Source organism: Lissotriton vulgaris, chromosome 8, assembly GCF_964263255.1.
Source record: "Lissotriton vulgaris chromosome 8, aLisVul1.2, whole genome shotgun sequence".
NCBI classification, from domain to species: Eukaryota; Metazoa; Chordata; class Amphibia; order Caudata; family Salamandridae; genus Lissotriton; species Lissotriton vulgaris.
Genome location: NC_141696.1, coordinates 166533094 through 166555951, shown reverse-complemented (window position 1 = coordinate 166555951; position 22858 = coordinate 166533094). Strand labels below are relative to the sequence as shown.

At 42.4% G+C, this 22858-nt stretch overlaps 1 protein-coding gene across 1 annotated transcript in view; it reads right to left on the bottom strand.

The window, feature by feature from the left end:
- The window catches only part of MYO7A (myosin VIIA), a 778803-nt gene that overhangs the window by 584002 nt on the left and 171943 nt on the right, over positions 1 to 22858 (bottom strand). The window contains exon 2 of the mRNA XM_086933887.1: positions 7988 to 8054. Within this exon, the coding sequence (XP_086790013.1) occupies positions 7988 to 8005 (18 nt within the window). The 5' untranslated portion in view covers positions 8006 to 8054. The remainder of the gene's footprint in view (positions 1 to 7987; positions 8055 to 22858) is intronic.

The window sequence follows — 22858 nt, the reverse complement described above, 5'->3', positions numbered from 1 at the left end:
CTCTGAACCCAAAAGCAGAAGAATACTGGCCGACCTCAGTAAAAAAAACAACAGAGCAAAAAACTAAGGATACAAAAGAACTACAAGAATACAAAACATGGCAGTGGGATGGAAATCAATCAAAACATTTAACAATAGAAGAACTTTTTCCCACTGACAATATGCCGCTCAATCGTGGAAGAATAATTAATCTATTACAAGAAATACCTTCCCTGAACTCTCTGACAAGTAAAGAAATTGACCTAGTACGCTTCCCGAAAAAAGAAAATGACAAATTTGTACAAGTGTCATTCTTTTCCCCAGTTCGCCCTGGAATAATTATAAGAGAGAAGGAAATTCTACACAAGAATGGCTATGATGTAATCTCAATACCAGAAATCAAAACCAATTTACAAAATATAGCGGTAATTAGACAATCTCATACTAATAATAACCTCAGTTCAGAATGGGGAGAATATGCATCAAACAATATGAGAAAAGATATATTAAAAATACAAGTAATGCATGGCGAAAGGTCGGTTTGGTCCCGGAACACTAATCCAAATGATAAAGAGAACACTCTAAAATCTTGGGCGTGGTTATCAGAAGCCTTAAACAGTAAAAAAATGGATAAACCACAACAACATCAGGTTTAGCAAAGGTCTGAAGCTTTCGTCATGGAATCTGGCCGGGAAAACCACCAACAAAATGAAAGATGCAACTAAAGATCATCCAGATATTCTTGCTCTGCAGGAAACATGGTCAACCACTCCCTTCACACAAAAAGGATATTATGTTTATGAAATCTCAGCAAAAAAATCCAAAAGGGGTCATGCGAAAGGAGGTATGGCAATCCTGCTGAAAGAAGATTATTCTTGGTCACAAGAAATAATTGATACATATTCACATAACCTACAATGTATCAAAGTACAATTTAAATCACAATCATCAGATACCCATAAGAAAATACTACTTTTCAATATCTACGCTCCACCAAGTAAAAAATATGACCCTTTATTTGACCATCTATTAGAGACCATAACTAATATCCTTGAAGATCAACATCATCTGCCATATATCATTATGGGCGACTTAAACGCTAAAATATCAAACAGTGAAATAAAGAAATGGTCTTTATTATTTAAGGAGGAATCACTGGAAATATCACTCCCGCAATTTCCAAAAGGAGTAAAGTCGGATAAAAGAGGAAGCTCATTATTATCATTCCTTCCAAGCATAAATGGGATAATATTAAATGGAAACACCAATGGAGATAAGCCAGCTTCATTTACCAGGCAGGGAAATGGAGTTCCTTCTATTCTTGATTACTTCATATGTGGGAATGAAGTAAAAGAACAAATTACTCAACTGTCCATTAAATTTAATGAGGAAAGCGATCATGCACTCCTACGTTTAACAACATTCTGGACGGCACAAACTACTTTCCAGAATGAGCCAATATTCTATAAACCCAAATTGGAAGTAAACACAGTCCAGCTTCGGATTTATTGGGGTGCGGAAAATTTGGACTATTTGAATGTACTAATAACACAAACTCAATTGTTAACTGCCATCTACTCTGATGACCCCATAAAGAATTATGAAATTATAATGAACGAACTTAAACACGCCATACAAAGTAAATTAAAACAGGACAGACCAACATAAAGAAAATGTGCCAGCAAGAACAAAAATTGCAATCAGCCAACTATAAAAAACTCAATAGGTTGATTCGAGCCCAGTACTTGAGTTACTCGTCAGTAATAAAAGTTGAAATAAACAGACTAAAGAATCAAATTCGAAGACAAAGGGCTAAACAGGAAAAATTGAAACAGGACCGTAATTGGATTGACATCCAACTAGCAGCCAAGCAATGCAATCAACGAAAATATTGGTCTTTGATAGCGAAGATGACAGGAACCAAAAAGAAGTTAGAAGCAATCCCTGTCTCAGAGGAAGACTGGGGTATATTCTTAAGTGATCTATACAAACCCAACCTGAACATAATGGTGAGAAAGGACATTGAACAAGATATGGTAACCAAAGACATAAAACTCACCAAGACCTCGGCAGTGTCAATTGCCATGAACATCAAAAAGGCAAGAAGTACGGGCGCATCCGGCCCTGATCAGATTCCTATCAAGGTTTATCAAGCTGACCAAAAAGCATGGGGCCAGATGCTCGCGCCATTATTTAATTACATATTTGACTCTGGGAACATTCCAAACTCCTGGAAAGGAAGCATAATAATTCCAATATATAAAAAAGGAAAAAGGAGTACAGCTGGAAACTATAGACAAATCGCTCTAATGGATGCTGGCGGTAAGATCTTTGCTGCAGAAATACTGGACCGGCTGAAATCTTGGGCATTTTCGCTGGGACTAATTCCCATGTTTCAGGCTGGGTTCCGACCGAACCATTCAGTTACGGACAATATAGCTACCCTTCAATCTTTACTAGACAAATACGTAACTGGAAAATCTCAACCAATATATGCAGCGTTTATAGACTACTCTACTGCCTTTGACAGGGTGGATAGGCCGACCCTATGGATAAAATTGAGAAAAATGGGTATCCCTGAACCTCTATTACAACTAATTGTGAACCTGCATAGTAATACCTGGTGCCGAGTTCAAATGGGGAGTGATAGGGGCCTGTCAAAGATTATATGAACATCCAATGGCCTAAAGCAAGGGTGCCTTTTGGCCCCGATTCTATTCTCTCTATATCTGAGTGACCTACCATCGCATCTACAACAGCGAAAATTGCCGCTCAGCGCATACATGCTTTGCTGTATGCGGACGATATAGTCATGTTCGATCTGACACCTTTTGGACTTCAAAGTCTTCTAGATATCTTATACAACTACTCGAAAGATCATTTTTTAATTCCAAATATAAGTAAAACTAAAGTAGTTGCATTTTCAAACAAGAAAAAAGATGTGAAGTACCAATGGAAACTGGGAGGAGAGACGTTGGAACAGACAAAGGAATATACCTATCTTGGTAGAATTTTTTCGCATAACATGAGTAACAGCAAACAAATCAACCATTTAAAAAGGAAAAGTGATCTACATGCTGGGGCCATGTCACGCCTGTACACGACCACTGGAAGCAGGCATTTTTCAGCACTAATAAAAAACTATAGAGCTAAGATCCCCCCGGTTCTATCCTATGCCTCTGAATATATTCCCCTAAAACAATGGAGTTATATGGACTTAAATGAAGGCAAAATACTAAAAAAGTTACTGAAAGTTTCCAATTCGACACCAGTACAGGCACTAAGATTGGAATGTACGATCACAAGCGCATATGCGACATCAGTAGCAAGCCTCATTAGGTGGGCCCATAACCTTCTCCATTCCAAAGAGGGTACCCTACGACATTTGTTAAAAATCGAGACTTTTAGTAAGGACTCCATTAATTCTACATTCTCTAAAAACTTGGGAGAGGCTTTTCGTCTAGCAAAAATTAGTGCAGAAATGATGTCATCATGGACACCTGCACAACTTAAACTATTTCTAAAAAACTTTTCTCCCAAATTGAGTTACGAGCTTGATCACTCCCACTGTACTAAACTATCTATGTACAAGACTTATGCTGACTCCCAAGAATATAAGCAAAAACAGCTGTATTTGGAATATACTCTCACCCATGGCGCAAGGCGCACGATCATGATGTTACGTTTGGGTATACTCCCCGTATTATCTTTTACCTCCTCCTGGAGACAAAACAGTACCTCGCAATGTAACCTGTGTCAGGGGGGTAAACAGAATTTAGAGCATCTGTTCTTTATATGTCCAAATAAAAATGTTGTCATTGCTAGGTTATCATGCTTAGAGCCCATATATCGGTCTTGCAGGATTGTCAATGCAAAGGATTTTATTTCTGTATGCGTTAAGCCACCAAATGAATATGTTTGTTATAGAATTTTTAAATTTTGGAAAATTACATTGAAAATGTATTAATTTGTATGTAAAAACAAATGTATTTTCTTTTAAATAATTTTGTGGTCCTCGAAAGAGTACCGAAACAAAATAAAAAAATTTGACTTGACTTTGTATTATTTTTACATTTTTTTAATATATTTTCTCACATTTATTTATATTTATTTCTATGTTTATTAAAATAAAATAATTATAAGTATAAATAAACATAAATGAATGTGAAAAATGTTTTAAAATATTACACATTATAGTACTATTTTTATTTATTTTTTAACATCTATTTATATTTATGCCTATGGTCACCTCTTTTTGTTTTTTCTTGGAGTATGAGGTTACAGTGTGAGTGGCAGGCAGAAGCTAAAAGAAAGCTTGGCTCATTTGGGGCTCGAGTGTCAGAGAGGACCTCGAGCTGAGCCAGCGCCACGCATCTGTCTGAAGGCTGGCTCGCGCTTTCAATGGCTAGCCCACCTCTACGTAAAACTGATATAAGATGAAGCTGGAAGATGGAAGCTGTCTTTCTAATGTGCACGTTTTTGTATTGAATGAGCTTTTGAATTTAGAATATGCACTCGGTCACTACTTCTTGATGAACCACATCTTTTTAATCCTCATCACTCTATCTCAAGGATATTTCCCTGTGCTAATTCACCACTAATCTTGTTTGGGTTCCGGAGTAGCGTACTGCTTGCCAAAAAGAGCTTTGTTGCCTCAGCAGGGGTAGCAAGCGCTATATAAATGCAAACCCTTCCCTCTTCTATCTCTAAACTATCCTATTTCAATCCATATAACAGACTTCGTGTCCGCCGCTCAAATTAATTTCATATTGCCTTATACTAATTCACCACTAATCCTTTTTGGATCCTGGAGTAGCATGCTACTCGCCGAACAGCAATTCGACACCTCATCAAGGGTAGTAAGCGCTATATAAATGCAATTACAATTACATAGTGGTAAATATGAGGAAGATGACCATTAACCAACCCTGAGGAGATTTCCTAATTCTCACACATAAAAAGAAGTGGCCTGGAAAAGACATGCATTCCCGTCTCTGAAAAAAGTCTACATATTACTTTCCTCAGAGCACGGACAAATATTAAGCATCACTGGAGATTTTCTGGGCACTCATCGCAGACAACATTGTGTTCCGTCATCCAAATGCTGAGATAAATTCTTTTCGCAACATTATCACAACTGGGTCTTCACAGTACATGCCCTAATACCAGCAGTGCTCAGGGACCCCAACACTGCAGATTCCAACAGTTGCATCACATAGTCAACTCTCTTCTTTATTCAGATCAGCTTGCAAAATAAGCACCTGAGGTCTATGTTAGATATAGATACAGTCTGGGGTAGTAGGGACATATATGAGAGCAAGAATGTGGAGCTATAAAGGGACACATTTTTGGGCTGCCATGCAATGGTGGAAAGAATACTTGCATGCCTTTGTCATGCAGTAAAAAGGTATGACATATTGTGCTATAGATTTGGGTACATGTCTTCGGTAATATTCCTTCTTGTGTCACTAATACAGTACTTAATGCAGGTCCACAAGAAACTTTTTTCAACGTTGTAATGAAAGTAAACACAAAAACTGCTACTTTGAAAGTTGATATTAAATATTGCACTGATCGGTCTATATTAACATACAATGTAAGTGTAAAGGGGGTAGTTCCTGCTAGCAACAGCTGTTCCACTGTTCCTAGGTGCACTACCTACTAGGCAGCAGCAACTCCCTGTAGTTCAGGGATCTTGCGAAGGTCAGCTGTAGTTGACTAGTTTCTGCATTAGAATAGTTGCGGCTGCTGCCAATATGCAGCAAGGGTGGCAGGGCAGCAGTAGCGGCGGTGGCGAAGGGGATGTTTTAAAAACGTACCTGATCCTGCTGGCCACCTCGCAATTCTGTGCTCCTCAGTGCCCCTGCTGCTCCCAGCAGTTCCTGGAACAGACTCCCCATCCAATCCAGACGCTGCTCTCCCGGGATTGGCCTGAGCAGGCTGGTTTTCACGCTCCGCTCAGGCACAGGGAGTCTGTCCCGTTTCTCCCGGCTGTAGAATACGCTGGGCGGAGAAACCTACATGTGCATGTCTGTTTGGCCGGCCTAAGACGGGTGGATGGATGAGAGAACGGATGGCTGGATGAATGAAAGGATGGATGAGTAATAGGGTCAATGGATGAATTCATGAATGGATAAGTAGGTGGGTGGGTGGGTGGAAGGATGGATGGATAAGTGGAAGGGGAATGGAGAGAGAAAGGGAGGATGAATGACTGAAAGGGTGAATGGGTGAAAGGACAAGTGACTGGGTGGATGGATGAGTAAGTGAAAGTATGGCTGGATGGGTGCAAGGGTAAATGGATGTATGGATGAGTGAATAGATGGATGGGTGGAAGAGTGGATGGATGAGTGTACGGATCGATGGGGTGAAAGGGTAGATGGATGAATACTGGATGGATGAGTGAAAGAGTGGATGGAGGGATGGATGAGTGAAATGATGGATGGAAGGATACATGGTGGATAGGTTTGCAAATGGTTGAATATGTTTGGATACAGATGGGCACAGAGATGGAAGGACAGAATGAATGGTGAAAGACTTAATGATAGATTAAAAAATTACACCTTGTAGCACCCATTATCTTAAGTAACATTTCCTATACATAGACTTTCACATTTATATGAGTCATTGTCTCTATATAATGTGTGTGTGTCATGTATCACACTCCGAAACCCTGCCTACATACTTGGGATGATTAACACTATAAAAGAAATTAAATACACATGAGAGAAAGTTTATGTGAAGATGAGGGGCACCATTGGAGCGTGGTGGCAAGGCCGGACTGGCCGGATCGGGTGTTTCCCTTGGAGGCTGGAAAGGGGGTGGGGCGGTTTAGTTACTGGGGGCTGGCACTTCAAAGTTCCTTGTATATCCAGTAGTTTTCAATCAACAATAAAAGGGGCCTCACTTATATTCAGGTGTGGTTCACCATTGTCTGGTGACTAATGTACCTGCTGGAGCGAGATGCGAGTTTTGAAACGTCTAAGGTAGCAAGCTGCGGCCATACTGAAAAACCGTGAAGTGCACAATTGTCTCAACCGAATATAAACTTACTTTGACTTGTACTTAAGTGGTTGTCTATTTACTTACTTATATACTATTACGCGACCTCCTCTGATGTGTCTGTAAAACTTACCTTTTGTTCCGAAGTTTTGTCCTGAATTTTGACCTACTGTTCTGAATTTTTGTCCTGAATTTTGACCCTTTGTCCTGAATTTTTACACTCACCGTCCTGAATTTGCACCCATTCCAGTTGGTCACCCTATCTTATGGCCCGGCCCGCCCCTCCCCACATACGCAAGGCTGAGCCGGCGCCTGCAAAATAAAATTATAATAATATATAATTTTATTTTTCAGCAGCTGGCTCTGAGCCAGTTGGGCGACGCTCCTGCCGCTGTATTAGAGGAACAAAGCCGAACGTGTGGGATAGCACCCATTTGAATAGGTGGCAGGGATTATCCCAGTGGCGTAACAAAACTTGAGGGGCCCCCCCTTCCAAAGTAGATAGACTGGGCTCCACACAATATGGATCCAGTCAGGCACGTTCAGAGCAGGTGCCTGTGGCACCTGGCGTCTTAGGGGCCCCCCACATTGCTGGTGCTAAGGGGCTATTGTTACACCACTGCATTATTCCTGATACGCCCCCCCGCACATGAGAATACCCACAAAAGCTTCATAATTCAACCTTCTTTCAGTCCTGGCGAATGTGTTTTTGTCATTTCTGGGTCTCAGGGTTCACTGGACCACTATCTCATGATGAATAAGATTCAGCAGGCCATACAGATGCCATTTGACGACAGCCCGCTTTGCGCGTTGAATTTAATTCGCACGGGTCCTTGCATTCACAAGATTCAATTTACAACACAGAGCATTTACATTTAGCAATGGACTCATCTATTCAAGATTGCAAGAGTGACTACATTATTGATAGTGATGAGGACAGCATGCTATTCTCACACTTTAGACGCGCGTCACTTCTGCTTAAGCTGGTAAATTCGAAATCCCAGCCTACCTGTTGCAGGATGACCATTCTTCTGATTTACAGCCAGAAATGACATCAGTAGTTGTCCCTGGAAAACCTGCAAGGCATAACAAAATGGCAAATGTAAAGAAATTGAAGAGCTTTCAGAAGAAGTGTGTATACATTGAATTTAATCAGTACAATCCAAGATATAGTAGTCCTCTCGAAGGAATTAGGAACACAAGAAAGTCCTCAGCTTTCATTAGACGTAGCATGAAGTTTGAAAAAATATAAAATGCAAGATGAGATTACATATTGTACATTTTGTTGAACATAGTCAGCTGAAAGGTATTACCAAATACCCCTAAACCCCACGACTGACAACTTTATTTTCTTCCAACCTTAACCAAAACACAAGAAAGAGGATGAGTGTTAAGTATATGCCCTTCATTGACAACTTAAGGGATACCATAGGATAGAGTGGAATGCAGCATATCTATCAATTCACTGCTACTGCCCAAGCTACTATAAGACAACGATAAATTCTACATTAGAAAGCTGTGACATAGCAAAATGCGACATTTCAATTGGATCTTAGCTAGTCAATATCTTACCGCAATAACCAGAGCCAGACAATGAAGCAGGTCTCATCAGAGACACAACCTCCCATGTATCTATGTCTTATTTTTATATTGCATGTCTGTGATGAATGACTTCTGGGGCATCAACTGATATCCGGGCAGACCTATGTTGTGCCTGTGTGAACTCTCAAAGGATTCTCTTCCGGAGTGATCCTCAATTTACTATCAACCTAATCCATAGAATTGCGACCATCAAAAACAGTCACTCACAATTTCAATGGCAAGTCTTGCTGGATCCGCATCTAAAGAAGGAGAAAATCAGGAGACAAAATGGTGCTTGCCTGATTGCAAACACAACACAGCTTCTTTCTTGTAACCTCATCACTGCGGCGAGAATTCCGTCGCAGTGCTGAACATTCCTATGGCGGGCATGGTCATGACGGCTCCCGGCCGTCATCAGCACACGTCACGAGCATTGAAGAGGCTAAATTCCCACATCTAATAATAATACCATTGGAAACATAAACATAATACACTTCTGATAATATTAGTATTGACAAGGGAAATACAGGGGGCATTGTGATGGGTATGTAGTGCCCCAGCTGCAATGATATTTAAATCGCTGGTAATGAACTTTGGTTATGGGCGAACCCGGATCATTCATGTGCATCATGACCTAGCCCTGTCTCACTGTTACACAGTCTGTTTAGGCTGGGAGGGGTGCACCAAGCACTACCCTTTTGAAGGTATGGGGCCAATGTCTTTACCTGGTGTTAAGTGACATAACCACATGGCAGCATACCAGCATTTGTGTTCAGTAGAAACAATTGAACAAGGTAGAGATAGCGCACATGACAAAGCACAGTTTAGAACTGTTAGCAGAAGGGATCATATATTAGTATAAATGGTTGAGGATAAAAGGGTTAATAGTTCTGACAGAAACGTTTGATTTAAACTGAGGCATAATGGGGGTGACTTGCTTTGTACAAAATAGAGAATGTAAACACCATGTGAATACGAAGATAACTGATAGTTAAGTGAAGGACGGGCATGTGATTTAGCGGTGTGGGAAACACTGTGATGAGGCAACATGGTGATGAATATTTTCAATGTGCTTGTGATGCAGCGTAATAAGAATATGCACTGATTATGGCTTTACTTGTTATTTTTTTAGTTACCCCTGATGAAGGGCAACTTCAGCCCAAAATGCATTGGGTTTTAATCTGAATAAACGCTGCTTTTTATGAATAGCGCTTCAGTCGTGTTCTTCACTGAGGTCCGGATGGGCACTTTTGGAACAAAATAAACTTGGGAAAATGACGTGTATTCCAGGTGTGGACTGGAATCGTATATGGAGTAAAAGAAATGTGAAATGTAAAAGGATAAAAGTTGTTAAAAGAAAAGAGTGAACAAGGAGTAGAATAGGCCTAATGGCAAAACATTGCTGTGCACTGGTTTGAGGAGAAAGGTCTCCCCGTGTATTGGGGTTGTTGTCTAAATTGTGTCATTTGGGCATGACACTGAGCCAAGTTGCACGCAGACTGGATTACAGTTTGATTAATTTTGTGGAAAAAACGAGAACTTTGGTTTGAATCCCACCCCCTTATATATTTTTCTGTTAATGGTATATAACATGGAGGCATTTGGGTTCCAGTTTGGAAGCCCAGGATCTGAAGAGGCTTGAGCGATTAGGACTGCAACCACCAGACAGGAAATCTGCTGACAATCCTAAGGACTGGGGTGGGACACACAGACTGAGAGATGAAGAACAGTGCATCCACTGTGCACATCAAAGGGCTCTTTGACCCCAGGAAGAGTTACTGGACAGTGGCGTAACACAGGCCCTGCAGCTCCAGCAGAGCGGGGGCCCCCCAAGCTGCAGGGGGCCCGTCAGCACAGTACTCTGGCCTGACTGCACCAGATTAAATCCGGAGCAGGGGCCCCTCCACGTACCTTGCAGAGGGGCTACCTCAACGTTCATCACGCCACTGAGGGCCTGGTCTCATTGTCATGTAGATGGTGGGACTGATAAGGCTGGTACTAGTAGATAATTTGTTAGACTATAAGTGGAGTGGTGTGGCTCACTGGTTAGAGGCGGCAGACCCGTAAGCAGAGAACGGCCCGGGACCATGGTTCAATTCCCGACGCGGCAGGGCCGTGGACCAGGGTCAAACGGACTCAATAATTCTCGCCTTGGTGCCTACTCTAACCAGGGAACACACTTGCTTGCCTCATCTCTACAACGGCCCCCCAGAGACGCAGGGGATGCCTGGTTTCACCTTGGAGATACCCAGAAAGGGACCATCTCACAGGGAAAACCAGGGCAGGTTCCCCAGCGGTCTTCAGCGACAGGATACTCCTTGGAGTCACAGTGCGCTTTACAAGTACACCCACATTTACATTTATAAGGCTTAGTCCTTTGAACCATAATGGGGCCTATTTCAGCGGAGGCTGACAGCCAGGTTTGTCCCAGGTTACTCTTGGCCTGTGTTGTGGTCGCTCAGAATTGGATCTACTCTTCCTGTGGCAGAAAGTCCCTTTGACGAAGGGCTGTGCAAGTGTAAGACCACTTCAAAGGATCTGACACCCCAAAACAAATTTCAAAGGCCAGATACTAAATCACATATTTGTGTTTGGATTAAAAAGGTGGGAGATGTGTCCCATACTTTACTGTACAGCACTGTCTCATCAGGAGAGGGAGGATCACTAAGTACCTGATTTGGAGTTCGGCAGATGGGTTACACCACCACAAACGTGACGGATATCCCGCCCACCATATTGCAAGTTCATTATATCCAATGGCACATGTAATATGGTGGACAGGCTATCAGTTCAGTTCATACGTCTTTATTTCGAGATATTTCATCATAAAAGACATTATTAAAATAACACACTCTACATAATTTTACACCAATTTTCAAAAGGTATTAAAATCAATAAGCCCTAACATTCGATACTACATATAAAAATTAGATAAAATCCTACAACACAATTTACATCTCTAAAACTTCATAAATTGTCATACATATTAGATTAAGATACAATGAAAACATCATCAATAAAATTAAAGACGTACTTAAAATTTTCTAAAAACAGATTTCAGTTATAAACTAACTATTGGGTGCTTAGCTCTGATTGTCCACGCCCAACCCAAGAACTTTGCTACAGCTATAACCACCAGTTCTGTTGGGTCTGCCCTCAAAATGCGTATGGCCACCAACCCCTCCCGTGTTCTCATTTTGTTACAAATAGGTTTTAACCATTTGCTCCGGGGGGCTGAATAGGCAGGGCAAACGAAGAATACATGGCCTAGTGGCTCTTTTTGGTCAATGCACCATGGGCAAAACTCATTTGACTGACCTCGCCATTTGATGGTAAACGATCTCAGTGGAAGCGACCCGTCCCTAAACTGGTGATATGACTTCCTATCACCACTTTTCGTGATGATATCCCAGTAATCCTCTAAAAAAGGGTCGAGTTTATGTTCCAAGAACCTACCAGACAGAGAGGTGATATCTGTCTGGAGTTGTTGTCTTACTGTAGCCCAATAAAGATCTTTATAATCCTTTTTCGATGGAAAAATATTAGTATTTGGTGCTGACCACAAGTGATTTAGACCCATATTTTCCAATAAGAATCTTACTTTCCTGAACCAGGGAATATTACCCGAGCCCACTACAGATCTTAAGTCCAATATTTCATTAGCAAAAAGTGCCAGTTCAGGGGTTGTCCAAATTCTCCTCCATAAGGCTACTGTTCTGAAACGTGCTACATCGTCAATAGAATGACATCCCAGGTCGAGTAACAGGGGCTTCATAGGGCTGGATTGGGGAAGGCCTACAAGGGTTCGGAGGAATTTGTTTTGAACTCTGACTAATGATGATAGGTCTGAAAAAGCCCATAAGTCCGCACCGTACAAAATCGCTGAACTTATTTTTGCGTTATAGATTTTTAAAGCAGGGCCTATCCTTTTTGTCAGAGCAGATCTCTGCTCCTTGATTAAACACCCTGTCAGCTGAGCAACCTTCAGGGAGAGTATGTCAAGCTGGGGTTTCCAGCTGAGCCTGTTTTCCAACACAACCCCCAGATAAGTCATTACTTTTACCTGCTCAAGCTCACAACCATTCATACTAACATGACTCTGCAGTGGCCTGTTTTTGGTTAACACCATCAATTTTGTCTTAGTTACGTTAACCCAGGGGTTTCCAAACCGGTCCTGGAGGGCCGGATAACTACATGTATCTCAATGGGGATATGCACAAAATCTGGCATGGATCCGGCCCTCCAGGACCGGTTTGGAGACCCCTGCGGTAACCTGTAGATCATTATTATGACAAAATTCCTCAAACTTGTTTAAAGTGGACTGAAGACCGTTCTTAGTTTTAGATAAAATTTGGGTGTCATCCGCGAAAATAAGAAGTGGGAACTTAGTACCTCCTAAAACTGGGGCATCAGTTGGGAATGCTGCAAAGTACTGCACGACCCTATTGATGAACAACAGGAACAGGGTCGGTGCAAGTACACACCCTTGACGTACACCATGGGAGACGGGAAATCTCTCTGTTACCTGCCCCTGTTTACCCCATCTAACCTGTGCAAAATTTTTCTCGTGTAGTCTAATTACTATTTCAAGAAGATCACATGGCAACCCCATATTTCCTAATGCGACCCATAACTTGGCTCTAGGAACCAAGTCAAAGGCAGACTTTAGGTCTCCAAACGCTGCATAAATAGCTCCACCACCCAAAAGGACTACCTTCCAGTAAATTAGTATAAATCTAAACACCTGATCGATCGTGCTGACTCAAGATCTAAAGCCTGCTTGTAACGGGGACAGAACATTTGCATGATCCATCCAGGCCTGGATCTTTGCCAGCACCATCCTTGCTATTATTTTCTGGATGGCATCTATTAAACTAACAGGGCGGCAATTCCCCGGGGCAGAACGATCACCTCTTTTGAATATGGGCAGTAGCTCAGAGCCCGCCACAAATCCGGGATTGGAGCCCCCTTCACTATAGCATTAGCTAGAAAAGTAATGTAAGGCACCCAATTGTTAAAGTCATATTTAAATCGGTCGGCCGGGATGCAATCCATACCTGGGGCTTTTCCACCTTGTACCAACCTAAGTGCATTCTCAGCATCTTTACTGTCGAACACAAGGGGATGGCACAAGGTCGGTGACTTTAGGATAAAATCAACTGGGGTCGGAACTATTTCTGTTTCTAAGCCCTGAAGCTGTGACCCAAAATAATCAACCCATTTTTCAGCAGACACATGGTTTACCGGAGCTTGCAAATCCACTGTACTTCCCCATTTGACTACCTGCCAGAACCAGGTCTGGTTTCTCGACCTACTGGCCTCAAGTAAAGCCTGCCAGTGTTGGTCATCCCAATCCTTCTTGGCCTGCTTGAGGGTTTTCTTATACACTAGCCTCGCTAACCTAATGTTCTCAGTAGCTCGTGATTTTATGGCTTTAACCAGCGAGCCATATGCCAATCGGCACGATTTGTTATATCATGAGTTTCCTGGACTTTTAGAAGCAGGCTTGCTAGAATTACCGCTTTTGGAGAAGAGAGATTTCAAACCCCCAAAAAGCTGCTCATGAAGTACACTGGTAGTCACAATTTGTTCTTCATGTTCGCCCAGTGCCTGAAAGGCACTCAGGGTAGTGGAGACCTCTTGAGAGATCCTAACTAAAATTTGGGGATCGTCAACTACCCTATCCCACCGAACTCTACGCCTATCGTTAGTGAGGAGGGCCTCTGCTGTGACAGTCTCCAACGCTCTAGCACGCTCCAGACCTCCCTCCGTTTTTAAACTAAGTAGGAGTGGGTTGTGGTCACTCTCTGGGCGGGCAGATATTATCATGTCCTCAAGAAGGGACCAATACTCAACCTTTAATAAAATATACTCAATCCGACTAGAGTGTATACCGTTATCAAAAGTGAACCGTCCAATTTTATCAGAGCTAGAACGGCCATTGACAGCTCTCAAACCCCACTCAAGACACAAACCCAGCCACTTTAGGGCAGCCTCTGTCGACTTTTTTATTGGATTTAAGACGAGATGGGGGATATCCCACTGTGCATCTTCTGCAGCTAGGATATCTTCCCCCTCAAGGACTAGGGGTTCGAAAGTACAATTCAAATCCCCTGCCACATTCACAAAGCCTTCCATCCCAACGGAGTTAAGGATGAGATCCAGCTCGTTGGTTATTCCCGAGCTCCTTCCTCCTGGCTGACCTCTAGCATAGATGTTAATGATAATGATCTCCAATTGATAGGGACGGGTCAGCTTAATCACAAGAATGTCAGGGTTATCCACTATTACTACTGAGGACCTGAGGCTAAGTGACTGCCTAATCCAAATAGTTAGGCCACCTAATGGTCTACCTCTTTTGCCTTTCACGGCAGGTCTCTAGAAGTTTAAATATCCCAGGCGGTGGATGGGGTCAGGAGCCCAACTTTCTTGGAAGATCAGGATATCATGGTCTTTCACAAAGTCAGGCCACTCTGCTATGGCAAGTTTGTTTTTCAACCCAGCAATATTCCACAAGACTATTTTTAACAAATCGTCCCAAGTAGCAAGTAGTAGGCTTGATTTGTTCTATCACCATCAAGTTTGACCCTGCTGACCTCCTACCCGCTATGGGGACCCCTCTAACCAGAGTGCCTATGGACGACCCCTCCACACCTCGTTCTACCATCCTGTCACCCCCTGACCTCTCCATGGACAGGCTATCCATCATGTTTGTGATGGACTAAGACTTATTGCTGTTAGAACCAGGACTGGGGCCCAAGGTCTGCCTGTCTCCCATCTGGATGAGGGGCGTTCATCCAAAAACCAAGAACACTTGCATTGTGCCTGGAGCACCAGTCTTCTGTCTGCCAAGACTAGTGTGCCCTGACAGGAGAAGGGGAGAGACTGGAGGGAGTGAGGCCCAGCAGGGATCTTGACGACTAGACCCCAGTGAGCAGAGTGTGAAGTGTCCGGTTCAGTCCGGACCATTATTGCTAGAGCCATCTGTGCTCTTATGGAAGTCCGCAATACCAGTACAATGATAAACCATTTGTTGATTGGAAAGGAAGATGAGTTGTTGTGGAATGAAGGTGCAAGGAACGATACATTACCATTGGCTGTAATTGTGGACCACATTTTGACGCTGTTACCACTGTTTGGGAAACTCTCCTGTTACACACACAATAGAGGAGTGATATTGTCCTGGGAAGATAATTAAATGTATGTATGTATGTATGTATGTTGTGTTTAAGTAGTGTGAACCAAGTCAAAAGGCAGCAGATTGATGTACAAGTTAAAAGGCAAAGATACAATCAATAAGCAACTGGAGGCAAAGTTGGGCTTGGGGTGTGGAGTTGGACTGCCACTCTCACCTTTTATATTGTTTTTTAAAGTGGTGTGTCTTTCAACTTTTTCCTAAAGTGGACCAGGGTTGGGGTAGTCCTGAAGGATATGGTGATGTTGCTCCATGACCTGGGTGCATGAATGGAAAATGCCAGATGCCTTGTTTTTAATTTCTAGGTCTTCTTCACTTCCATCTTATGGTGTTTTTGCTGCAGGTGTGTCGAGACTTGTGGCTTTCCAAAAAAACATTACCGCCCCATGTTAGGTTTTATTTTTGAGAATACAAAAAAACAACCCCTGATTCATGGAGAGTTCTCTAACAATGTATGAGAAACATTTAGATTTTTTTCCTCTCTAATACCATATAGGAACTAACCTATAGATGGCAGAGAAAATATTTCCTCAAGCATCATATAAAATGAAAGTTGGTGTGAGTAGGTCGATAAACATGTAAACATTTGAGCAAAAGTGTGCTGCAGATTTAGTCGAATCGATGTGAAACTGTTAGCACTGATGTTCTCCTGCAGGCCAAGAGGTGTTTCTTACAGGTGGAAAAATACGTCAATTTGCACCAACATCAGACCAATAAAGAAAGAAATTGGGGGGAAAACATTGCACTTATAGTAAGACCTGCGATCTTGCCTATAAGTGCACAGCTATATTAATGTCTAGGGGATCCTATACAGATTCTACAGAATATTAATGGCATTCCTATACGCACAACCCCAAAACCATATTAACAGATATGCACTGATAGGGAGTGCCATATGTGATATATATAGGGAGGTCAGACTTTGTGTGTCAGCGGGACCTAATAAAATATTACCTTAGTGGCCTGTGGGCCCAGGGATCTCCCTCAAACACCACCTCAAATCAATCTTTAAAGGTGAGGGCTCCCAATGGCAAACCCCGGTAACATTGGCAATCAGACGTTTGGGCATCGTGGCCACCTGCACACCCAAGAAATTGGCACAGGGGGCAATCTCATGCAGGTTATGTAAACATCGCAAAGAATCTTGGCTCCATTTGCTGTGTTGCTGCCCCAAACTTGCTGATGATCGCCACTGACTGCTTCTTCTTGTGTTCCCGGCCTATGGCATTAGATGGTGCAGAGAGGCCTTGGATCTGTGTTTCCCGACAATATTCAAAGAACCCTTGCTAGACTCAGGGTATTCAAAGACTCCATCTGTCTCGCACTCCTGAATGGCCCTACACAGGGTGACATTAGCCTTTGGTAACACACTATATGCTCTTCATACATCCCTACCGACTACAGCAAGGGCCGCATGCAAAGCTCTCTAAGGGGCAATGCATCATTGCATTTTGCGATCACAAATGGGCAGATTTGCAGAATCTGCCCCTTTGTGACTGCAATTTTTGCATTTGGGATGCATCATCTTTAAGTTGATGGTAATTTGCAAAAACTTTGAAAAATGCCCAAAATTTAATTTTTCAAAATTACACGTTACACACACATGCCCTTGGGGCATGTATATGCGCAACATGGGTGTACATAACAATCTCAGGGGTGTAACAGGGTGTCCTTTTGGCACCCTTGCACCCTTGAAATTGCATGCGCAATTTGCGAGTACCTATTGGGTTCTTGCAAATTGCGTGCGCAATTCCCATTGATTCCTATGGGCCTCTAGGCCCATAGGAATGAATGGGAATCAATTCCTTAATTGCGATTTACAATTTGCGAATCGCGATTAAGGAATTTTAAGGAATCACATTTTTTTATGCAAATACTTCATGCATTGCATTTTGCGATTTCTAAATAGCGAATTGGTAACATTTGCTATTTAGAAATCGCAAAATGCGGGATTGATGCACGCGCTTCTAAGTCCCGGCAGTTTCGTGCACCAGATGATGACTGTACTTTCCACCCCCCTGCAACAACCTTGTGGGCCTCAGTCAGTGGGGGCCGGGGCGGTATATCAGATCCCGCCTCCCCACTCAATCCCCCACTTGCTCAGCACCTTGAGCTCCAAAACCACACTAACTAGTCTGCATTTTGCTCATTCTCCCTTCCCCTCGCCCCACAACGTTGGGTAATAATAATAATAATAATAATAATAAGGGAGTTTTATAAAGCGCGCGGTTACGCTAGCTAGCGTGTCCCTGCTACTTCCAATGCACAAAACTATTAAAACCTTTCGGACTCATTTTTTTGTATCCCTTTTTATACTTAAATAATTGTAAATGCTGTTTACAGGGCATCATTTCCCTCTTAGAAATACCCTTGATTGTATTTTACATTCTCTTAAAAGTTTTTATAAACAATGGTCGACTATTGCAATTATGCGTAATTGTACTGCACGGTGTCATCAGACATGTAATGATTTTAATTAATCCAACATGAATAAAATAAACCGAATGTGATATTTCACTAGTTTATTAACCTGTGTAGTGTGAACTAATGGTGAAGGTACTGGCATAGAGAAGCACCAACATCATTACAGGTGCAGGCGCTGGTGGGCAAGTAAAAAAAATATAACATGGAGATCACAATCACCATACAGATGTACACCGCTTGCTAATTTCATAAATATTTGTGTAACAATGAACGGTAGCCGACTGCCCGGTTAGATGGCGCTAATGTTTAAATTGAAAATGGGGGGAGGGAGGCGGGGATGCCAGCACAACAAAGTGAGTGGTGAAAGTGTGCGGTTCAGCACAAAATGTAGATCAGAAAAATTTACAAAATGTGTTTTCGTGAGGATGCTGTGTCATTCCTGCGGCAGGTGCCTGGGTCGCACTTGTTTTCAAACAGTGCACACAGTGCGGGCCGCAGACGACAAAATGCAACAATTGTAGACACAGAGAGTTATCTTCAAGGCTTCAGGACCGAGGGAGCAGCCAGAAAAATAAAATACCCCCACTTAGAACCATGTACAGAATGCCATGGAGCGAGTCCAGAAACACTTCGGTTCCTTTCCGAGTGACTTCTAAAAATAATCTGGCCAAATGGTGGGGTCTTTTACATCTTAGTTTTCAATTAATTTGGCCATCCTTGCTTCCATGTCCCCCACCCACCCATCCCTCCTTCTTTTCGTCCGTACTTCCTTTCCCTATCTATCCCTCTCTAAATCACCATTTCTCCAATCCTTGGGCCTCATTTATGAGAAATGACGCATCGCTGCGTGAAAGCAGCGATGCGTCACTTCTCAGTGCGCACTCCTTGCGACATTCCTGATGCGTCATATTTAATGTATGACGCATCATGTCGCAAGGAGTTACAGATACGCCAGTATTTCTAACGTATCTGTAAGCGCAAAAGTGACGCATTGCTGGAGTGTGTCACAATAGTGACGCAACTCCAGCAATGCGTCCTTTCACATGGGGCAAGCCCCATGTGAAAGGGCCTGCGTCAGTCTTACGCCTGCTGTGAGGCAGGCGCAAGATTTTGTTGCAACGGCGTCCTAAAAGTGATGCAGTGAAATCTCATAGATTTCACTGCGTCACTTCTAGAACCCTTCCTTGCGTCAGTACCCCCTTGCATACATTATACCTGGCGCAGGTATAATGTGGCGCAGGGGTTTACAAAGTGACGCATCTACCTAGATGCGTCACTTTGTAAATATGGCGCAACAAGGTGCATTTTTTACGCCACTGGTGCGTCACAAAAAGTGACGCACTGGCAGCGTAAAAGTGACGCACAGCCTCATAAAAGAGGCCCCTTGTATTTATGCACATTTATATAGCGCAAACTTTACCCAGAGGTGTCAGAGTGCTTTACAATAGAGCGAAGTAAATTACATAAGGAATGAGAGTAGCATGGAAGTAGATTAAACTAATAATAGGTGCTCGTGGTGAAAGTTACTTATTAACAAGTTACAGATACATTCAAGATTCCAAAATACGAAAAGCTGGCGCGATTCGGGTTATACAAGTACAAAATACATATTTACAAAACCGAGCTTTCGTGACTGATCCAATCTTGCTGTTCTCGTTTGATTGACTCATTCATTCATCCATCCACAAATCTTTTGCTCAATAATCCTTTCATTCATCTATCTCTCCATCTTGCTGTCCATGCATTCATTTTCGTTCCCATCGAACCCTTCATCCGCCTCTCCATCCTTCCATCTTTCCATTCATCCTTCTGTCCGACCTGTCTTTCATTTTGTGCTTTTTTGCTGCATGCGTTCACCCCTCCCCACCCCAAAGCTCTTCCATGCTAGTCTCTTGCAGTGGTTTGGTAGGTAGCTGGCAGAGGAATTAAGCTTAACCAGGGGAAGTTTGAAGTAGGAAAACAGACGAGAGAGAAGACTGAATTGGGGAACTTGGGACAAGGTGTACTTAGCTCATTTCGTGGTCACAGAACCTGCAATTCGCAAAATTAGAGAGTTTGCAACAGCAAAATTGCATTTTTGAATATTCTAAACCAATTTTCAGATTCAGTAAAGGTTTGCTAAATGGGAATACTGGTTTTGAAGCGGATGTTGAATTTCAATTTGGAAGGGGTGTGCTGCAAATCCAGTCTGAAACCACTGAAAAGTTATGGGCTCCTCAAAGGAGATGGCAACTCATTTTCAAATAAAAACAGTTTGTTTGGAAGTAGGCAGTAGTCCAGAGAAAAACGGCCACCTCTTAAACAAACTTTAAAAATACATATATATATTTTTAAACATGGTACCATTTTCTTTTAGGAAACATGTTGTAGTTAAAAAAAAGTTGACTTTATTGAAAGGCAAACTACAAAAACAACTGGAGAGTGATAGAACAAACCACACTTAAGAGGAATTATTAGGCGTGATGAAAAGGGTAGACAGAAGGTGAAGGAGAACCAAAGAAAGGTTTTGTAAGAACCCTCACTCACCACCTAGTGGTGACATGCTTCATCACTGGTTTCCCACTGGAAAGACCAATCGTATTTCCAGTGTGCTACAACGCCTGTTTTGCAGCGGAGCTGGTTGTTGTGAGTGTTGAGGGTGCCAACGGGAAGAAACCAAAAAGTGCTATGTGAGTGCAAATTAAAAAGTGCGTAGTTGTGACAGTAAACTATTTTATTCAAGGCCCAACTAGCACTGGTTAAAAACAATTATAAGTGGAAACTTAGGGAAAGTCTCAATAATTAAAGACACCTAGTCCACTGGGTGAAAAAAAATGGTTGACATGTTTCTGCTATTGGTGAGCCCAAGTCGCTCAGCTTTCGTCAGGACCAAAGGACAGTGATCCTCCGGTGGTATGCACACACTAAGGTGCACCCAACCGTGAGGAATGTTGTGTGAAAAAAGATTTAAAATATTAGGAAAATTGTTCCAAAAATAATGGCGGCTTAGAGCCGGTTGTGACCCAGGCAGCCAGTCGCTGGGGTCTGTACCTGTAAGGAAAAAAGTTATGTACCGTTAACATAACATCATTACGATACGTTATTCATAATAGATGAGTATATCATGATAATCCTTCACCACAAGTAACCACCCGGGTGATGGAAGTAATATCAACGGGCAGTGTCAATGCTTATGCTGAGTGAGGAGTCCTGACAAGTCATGTAGTCAACTTGTTCTTAAAGGATTACGAACGGTAATTCATAATTATCAGGGTCATTTGAGTTAAATCTTATTTTTAGTACTCATCATGAACACCAATCCGTCCCATCACTTTTAATCAGATCCTCAAGAATAATCTGGATATAATCTGTAAAACATGGCTCTTTTAGCCCAAGGTGCGGTCAATTTATTAGAGAAACATAGTATGTCCATATATACTCTTAAAAAAGGAGATGATAGAGTGAGTAGGAAATTAATGCCAAGCGGTAAGGTCAAATCAGTAAGGTAGGAGTCAAACTCTAACTCACTTTTAGAGGAAGACAAACTCTCCTCATGGGCAAAACGTGGTGGAGGGAAAGCTTCACGTCGCGTTTCTGGGGAGAGACAGTCATTGCGGTTCACATCACTGTAGTGGTTAACATCAACTGGTAAAACGTCCGATATGACAGTACCCTGCGCCCATTATTACAGGTTTTTATTCAAGTGTACAAAGTTAGTTAGTACTGTACACACAAAGCCTGCTGGTAAAGTATCTGATATGCCATTACCCTGCGCACTGAAGTATGGGTGTCTGTACATGTGCGCGATATTGGAAAGTGGTAAAAGAAACAAAGCCTGCAGTGAGTTTTACCCGGTAACTCCGGTATTAATCTGCATTCTGCCTGAGATTTTCTGCGCAGCGCCAATCTATTCTGAGCTGAGAGGCGGACAGCTTAAATTCAAACTGGCGCCAGTATTTGGTTGTGAATTAAAGCGATAATCACCAGATATTTAGTATATAATCGTAGACTCTGGAAATAAATGCAAAGCACTTACGTTACCGCTGACGACTCCCCACTCGGGACCTGAATTCGTCAACACCGCGGCCCGGAAGAATGCCGAGTCTGCGCAGTGTGAGTTTACAATGTCTATGACGAGGTCACGTGATGGGGTGTGAGCTATGACCGTCATCGTCAGTTAAAGGAGCCCCGTCATTTCGGATTTACGTTTCAGTTACTTTTTAACAACATGTCATTATTGTAATAGGAGATGTAACAAAATTCGAGTTAATACAAATCACTTTGTGAATTATTGGCGTTCATATAACAAAATCGGTCGCTTCTCTTAATTTACTTGGAAGCGCCCATTTTATGTGAACTGATCGTGTTCGGCGGTGTGAACACTTTTGTGTGTCGAAAAAGTAGTTTGTTACTAGGCAGCTCATTGGTGGACCATAGATAATAGAATAGTGAACTGCCTCGTATGAGATTAAAAGCCATCAAGGCTGAGGCTGATGGTGTTTTAAGCAGAGGTGGAGAATGTCAGGCTGTTTATCGATGCAGAAGATCATGCACATGGCGTGACTAAGCTATGTCGCAGGGCGTTTGTTACCAAGGGTTCGCATACAATATTTATATCAGTACACCATGGTGATATTGGTGCACTGATTCGTGTGTTACTAACTCCCTGAGGACTATGGCTGGTAGTGTGTCAAGCGGAGG